At 40.8% G+C, this 7,219-nt stretch overlaps 1 protein-coding gene across 2 annotated transcripts in view; it reads left to right on the top strand.

Moving 5' to 3' along the window:
* The window catches only part of LOC122557905 (anoctamin-9-like), a 130,459-nt gene that overhangs the window by 14,621 nt on the left and 108,619 nt on the right, over positions 1 to 7,219 (top strand). For both annotated transcript variants that reach the window (XM_043706111.1, XM_043706110.1), the window contains exon 2: positions 5,819 to 5,887. In XM_043706111.1, the coding sequence (XP_043562046.1) occupies positions 5,819 to 5,887 (69 nt within the window). The remainder of the gene's footprint in view (positions 1 to 5,818; positions 5,888 to 7,219) is intronic.

The following is a 7,219-nucleotide window of genomic DNA, read 5'->3' as shown; positions in this document are numbered from 1 at the left end:
ACCCTATGCTACTCTCTCCCCACCCCCACCCTCCCCTAGCTTATCTCTCCACGCTTCAGGCTTTCTGCCTTTATTCTTGATGAAGGGCTTTTGCCCGAAACGTCGATTTTGCTGAAGCTCCTCGATGCTGCCTGAATTGCTGTGCTCTTCCAGCACCATTGATCTAGAATCTGGTTTCCAGCATCTGCAGTCATTGTTTTTATCTTTACCTAATGCCAATCTCCCATTTTTTCTCCAAACTCTTGCATACTGTTCAAGTAATCAACTAATGCTATTTCCAGTCCTTTTCCCATTTCAGTCCTCACTCAAAACTTTAGAAAAATAAGAAGATATGATATGTACAAATAAGTCTTGACTTTATCAGAAACAAAATTTTGTTGGGACTGTTTTTGTGGATACAAAGTTGATTCATGAAATCAGTTATTCATGGAGAATGCCATTGGACATGCCTACAAATTGCGAGGAAAGCAGAAATTCAATAGATAAACTCTGCAACAAGATGCTAGTTATAACCAATCTGCTTTTAGATTTCAACAAAAGTGACAGAATATTGACTTATTATTTTTGCAACTAAACTAAAGCTTCCAATACACAAGTCAAATATATCTGGAAACCTGATTCCAGTTTTACATCTACTTCAAGGCAAAATAAAACCAGGTGTATGGATGACCTGCTTTCTTCTCACTTTACTTCAAATGGGTAATTATAAATCCCAATGTGTCCAAAGATCTTCAGGATGAGAATCTGCCTGTTTACTCAATGACCCCAAGTTGACATCACCCGTAAATTGATGGACAGCTGACAATGCTGTTAAGGCACCCTGAGATTTTTGATTGTCTATAGAAAAAAAAATCAATGTATATTTCTTCAGCTTCTATGGGAACAATAGTAAGTTTTGAATTAAATAAAAAATAATTTAGCCTTTTCAGGATTGCTCATATTAGTCTCAGAGTGTTTTGGATCTTTCCAAAAGGTTTGGAGAACTCACCCCAGCTGTTGCGTCACTGTTGTCTCTTCACTGACATATATTAGTTCAGTACAAGATCAAAACTGGGGTCTTTTCTAGTCTGTACAGATTGGCAGTAAAATGGTACATTTATTCAAACAACAGGGTGGCACAGTGGCTCAGTGGTTAGCACTGCTGCCTCACAGCGCTAGGGATCTGGGTTCAATTCCCACCTTGCGTACCTGTCTGTGTGGGTTTCCTCCCACAATCCAAAGATGTGCAGGCCAGGTTAATTGGCCATACTAAATTGCCCATTGTGTTAGGTGCATTAGTCAGAAGTAAATATAGGGGAATGGATCTGAGTAGGTTACTCTTCACAGAGTTAGTGTGGACTTGTTGGGCTGAAGGGCCTGTTCCCGTACCGTAGGGAATCTAATCTAAAAATATACATATCTTCCTTTCCACTACTGAAAATTTTTATTCTTACATGTATAGTTGGATTGTTCTTGAAACCTTGTTTGGACAAAAGAACATTGCCTATCATACAAACGATTAGTGTGGCTTCAGAGTTTAGGTGTCTGTATGATGCCAGGTATTTAGGCTGTACATCCCAAAGACCGATGGACCATATCAAATATGTTCCATTGAATATTCACAGTGGAGAGCATATAAAATTTGATTCTTGGTATTAATAATCTTCTCCAACTTAAACCTCAGTATCACAAACTCCCCATACATCAAAACAAATTTTGACTAACTCTGCAAATCCAAGAACTGCTATAAGACAATCTGGTTTCTGTCTTGGCACTAATACCAGCATTCTAGTAACAGCTCCCACGTGCGCAGTATGTTCCAATAATTGCATTTACTGTAATAATAAAGTACAATGCAAGACTTAGCAGCAGGACTCAGCCTTCAAGCTGATGTCCCATTCAATAAGGATGGGTGATCTGGGTGAGGATTCAACTCCACTTTTCTGCCTGTCTCCCGTAACTCTAACGTTCCTGACTGTTATCTATCTAAATAACTCAACCTTGAATAAATTCACTCACACAGCCTTCGCTGTCCTCAGTGGAAGACATTCGACAGACTAACCATCCTCCAAAATAAAAATATTCTCTTCATATCTATCTTAAATGGGAGACATCTTCGCCTTTCAGTGAGAGGTGGGGGGGTAGGGAAACAGAGTCCCTATTTCAGGGTCAGGAGAGGAACAATTTAGACAGGAACAAAGAAGATTAGGGAGTGGCCAAGTCTGGGAAAGGGGTGCGGAAGATGAAGGGCTGTGCTGGTGGTCAGTTTTATAGTTGACTAGAACATAGAACATAGAAAAATACAGCGCAGTCCAGGCCCTTTGGCCCTCGATGTTGCGCCGATCCAAGCCCACCTAACCTACACTAGCCCACTATCCTCCATATGCCTATCCAATGCCCATTTAAATGCCCATAAAGAGGGAGAGTCCACCACTGCTACTGGCAGGGCATTCCATGAACTCACGACTCGCTGAGTAAAGAATCTACCCCTAACATCTGTCCTATACCTACCATCTCTTAATTTAAAGCTATGCCCCCTCGTAATAGCTGACTCCATACTTAAGCAGATTTTAATTTCTCTAAGTTTACTGGCTAACCATTGAGCAAAGTGATCCCTCCAAATTCTCTGGTGGTAGCTAAAAGTAGTAACCATTCTTGGAACCTTTTAGGCATCAGATAATGGCAGGATAATTGGAAGTTTAACCTTTCTCAGTGGTTCCTGCAGAGTCAGCAAGGACTTCTGGATGGTTCTGACATGCAACTCTAATTTACACTTCAACACCACTATCTTCCTATTGAAAGAATTGAGCCCATAATCTTAAAATGTGCACTGTAATTTTAGTTGCCACACAAAATGAAACTTTTTTTTATTTGTACGTATTTATTGCTTATCTCCCAATGTTCATTAATATATATCAAGAAAAGCAAGGGCTCCAATACCATCCACCTCACTCATTTAGCTATATACTATAGAAAAGTAAACATTCCAGTACAAATCTTCCCCCAGCTTGAAAATATCCATTGATCATTATTCTATTTTCTATCACTTAATCAGTTTTGTTTCTGTGTTGCTATCTTTTTTTTTTATTTGATTTGATTTATTGTTGGCACATGTATGTGAAAAGTTTTGTTTTGTGAACATTACAGGCAGATCATAACAAACAAGGACATATAGATCAGAGGGCGCTTAGACCAAATGAGGTAAAGTTACGACTACATAGGAGGTGAACAAAAGCAAGGTCAACATTAGATTTGAAGTTAGAAAGGTGCATTCAATAGTCTAATAACAGTAGGGAAGAAGCTGTTCTTGAACCTGTTGGTGCGTGTGCTCTTCTATATCTTTTTCCTGATGGAAGAGGTTGGAAGAGAGTATGACTTGGGTGGGAGGGGTCTTTGATGATGTTGGCAGCCTTTCCATGGCAACAAGAAGTGTAGACGAAGTCCATGGATGAGAGGTTGGCTTGGGTGATGGCTTGGATTATGCATACAACTTCCTGTGGTTTCTTATGGTTCAGGCAGAGCAGTTGCCGTACCAAGCCGTTATATACCCAGATAGAATGCTTTCGATGGAGCATCTGTAAAAGTTGATGAGGGTCTTTATGGACATGTTGAATTTCCTAGGACTCCTCAGGAAGAAGAGGCATTGTTGTGCCCTCTTGACCATCACATCTATATGGGAGGTTCAAGACAGATTGTTGGTTATCATCACTCCTAGGATGCTCTTGACCCTCTCCACCTCAGCTCCATTGTTGTAGGTAGGAGCATGTCATCCTCCTTTCTTTAAGAAGTCAATGATCAGTTCTTTTGTTTTGTGGACAGTGAGATACAGATTAGATTAGATTCAATTCGATTCCCCCCAGTGTGGAAACAGGCCCTTCGGCCCAACCAGTCCACACCGACCTCCAAAGAGTAACCCACCCAGACCCATTTCCCTCTGACTAATGCACCTAACACTATGGGCAAATTAGCATGGCTAATTCACCTAACCTGCACATCTTTGGACTGTGGGAAGAAACCGAAGCACCCGGAGGAAACCTACACAGACACGGGGAGAATGTGCAAACTCCACACAGACAGTCACCCGAGGCTGGAATTGAACCTGGGACATTGGTGCTGTGACAGCACCAATGCTACTGTGCCACCCTTTGGGGGTTATTATTCCACCATGACACCAAGCACTCTATCTCCTTCCTGTTTTCTGACTCATCATTGTTTTATATCCAGCCTACAACAGTGGTGTGGTGAGCAAATTTGTAGATAATTTATTCGATGACTTGTTCGATGAATTAAAACTTTCCTCTCAAGCCTAATGTGTGACACTAAATCAAATGCCTTTTGAAAGTTCATGAACACAGCATCATTAATTTACTCTCATCAAGGCTTTCTGTTGCCTCTTCCAAAAACTCAGCAAGTTAATAAAATATGATTTCCACTTTAGAAATACATAAAGTCATAGAGATGTACAGCATGGAAACAGACCCTTCGGTCCAACCTGTCCTTGCCAACCAGATATCCCAACCCAATCTAGTCCCACCTGCCAGCACCCGGCCCATATCCCTCCAAACCCAAACAGCCCCAGTCTGTTCACCCTCTCCCTGTAGCTCAAATCCTCCAACCCTGGCAATATCCTTGTAAATCTTTTCTGAACCCTTTCAATTTTCACAACATCTATGCGATAGGAAGGAGATAAGAATTTTACACAATATTCCAACAGTGGCCTAACCAATGTCCTGTACATGCTGACTCTTACTAATCAACCCACCTTTGCCAGTGTGGCAACTAATTCTATCCCAAATAATTGTAGCTAGAAGTTTCCCCATCACTAAACTTAAACTGACCTAACTAGTCTACAATAGATGAGCTTAACCTTGCAACCTTGAACAAGGCAGTTGTTTGCTAGCTTTAAATCTAAACTCCGTCATCAATTTTAAATGAACTTGCTTAAAATGGTGACTGTTCCTCTAAAAGCATATTTTTGAATAGCACTTGTTTTGAAGTTTTAATTTTTCACCTTAGCTTTAATTTTTATTCAAACAGGGAATGAAATCTGTAAATTGTACATTAATTGTGTTAAACTGAATATAGCTGGTGGGTAAGAAAGTTCTTGTGGCACAGTCCTCGTATATTAGCCAGAGGCTCTGGGTTTAAGTCCCACTACAGGGCATGATAGCCCAAGGAAGACACATGCATAATGTGGTAAAACAGGCAGACTATCATTCTGTAAATATACTCCAATGGCAGGCTGTATGAGCAGAAGAGATACCTGGTCACCCACTTAATAGAAATTGGAGCCTCTATCATCACTAACCATAGCTCCAAAACTGGGTGTTGTCGCAGCTTTGGATTCCTTGGGGATTTGGTTTGCTGGTGTTGATCAAATTGGTGCTGACAGAGTGATGTTAGATCCCAGTTGTCCTGGGTTGGACCAGGACTTGCCTCCATGCCCTACTTATGGTGGAGGTAAAGAGGCAGTGTTCCAGACATACCTTTAGGTACAGAACTCAACATGTTTACAAGCTCCTTCAGACAATCTACACCTGTGGTTGTTGGGTCCTCTAACATCTGCTGTCAAGAGGCAGGGTGAAAGCTGAATGTTACTTGTTAATAATGGCATTGACATTTTGTGCAAGAATATTATTTTCTGTTGCTGTTTATATTTTTCATCCAAATCTTTTAACACAAGGGATGTTTCATGAAGTGATGACATAACAGAATAATACCATCATATTATTTACGAAAAATGGCACAGTTTGTGGAAATTAGTGTCTCAGGCACTTGGGTTACAGGTGTGAACACAGCCCTTAGCCAGTTAATAACTCTCTAATATCTTTATTTGCAGAATGAAATGATTTACATTGTACCCCACAATGAAGAGGAATACCTGCTGCTTGAAGATAATGATATTCTGGTAATTCCTTTTTATTATTTTTCAAAGATTTAATTAAATCTAATTTGTTTAATTTTCAAATACTAATGAAAATAGAAGAGTAATGAATAGAACTAGTTTACATTGTATGTAGAAGAAGAGTAAATGTTTTTTAACTGCTGACTCATTTAACTGTATCCTATAAAAAATTGGCACTTTTTTTATTTAACCTATTTTTCTAGTGAACCTGTTGAGAAATGTTATTACAAACACTGGAGCAAGTGAAACTTGAAGCCAGGAGTAGGGATACTAGCATTGCGCTGCAAGAGTACCCCACCTCCCTCCTTTTTCCCTTTCACTTTGGTGCATTGAACCCTGCCATTCAGATACCTCATTAGTTAGAAGACAATTAATACTCTATAAGACCATAAAACATAGGAGCAGAAGTAGGCCATTTAACCCATCAATGTTGAAAAATGTGGTGCTGGAAAAACACAGCAGGCCAGGCAGCATCCGAGGAGCAGGAGAATCGACGTTTCGGGCATAAGCCCTTCTTCAGGAATGTAAGCCCTTCTTCAGGAATTCGCCACTGGAGAGTGGCGAATGTTGTGCCCCTGTTCAAAAAAGGGAATAGGGATAACCCCGGGAATTACAGGCCAGTTAGTCTTACTTCGGTGGTAGGCAAAGTAATGGAAAGGGTACTGAGGGATAGGATTTATGAGTATCTGGAAAGACACTGCTTAATCAGGGACAGCCAGCATGGATTTGTGAAGGGTAGGTCTTGACTTACAAGTCTTATTCAATTCTTTGAGGAGGTGACCAAGCATGTGGATGAGGGTAGAGCAGTGGATGTAGTATACATGGATTTTAGTAAGGCATTTGATAAGGTTCCCCATGGTAGGCTTATGCGGAAAGTCAGGAAGCATGGGATAGAGGGAAATTTGGCCAATTGGATAGAAAACTGGCTAACCGGTCGAAGTCAGAGAGTGGTGGTAGATGGCAAATATTCAGCCTGGAGCCCAGTTACAAGTGAAGTTCCGCAGGGATCAGTTCTGGATCCTCTGCTGCTTGTAATTTTTATTAATGACTTGGATGAGGGAGTCGAAGGGTGGGTCAGTAAATTTGCAGATGATACGAAGATTGGTGGAGTTGTGGATAGTGAGGAGGGCTGTTCTTGGCTGCAAAGAGACTTAGATATGATGCAGAGCTGGGCTGAGGAGTGGCAGATGGAGTTCAACCCTGCCAAGTGTGAGGTTGTCCATTTTGGAAAGACAAATAAGAATGCGGAATACAGGGTTAATGGTAGGGTTCTTAGTAAGGTTGTTCATAGATCATTGAAAGTTGCCACTCAGGTGGATAGAGCTCGTAAGAAGG

This window comes from Chiloscyllium plagiosum, chromosome 16 (assembly GCF_004010195.1).
Source record: "Chiloscyllium plagiosum isolate BGI_BamShark_2017 chromosome 16, ASM401019v2, whole genome shotgun sequence".
Taxonomy (NCBI): domain Eukaryota; kingdom Metazoa; phylum Chordata; class Chondrichthyes; order Orectolobiformes; family Hemiscylliidae; genus Chiloscyllium; species Chiloscyllium plagiosum.
Note: the sequence above shows the minus strand (reverse complement) of the source record. Positions and strands in the feature narration are given on the sequence as shown.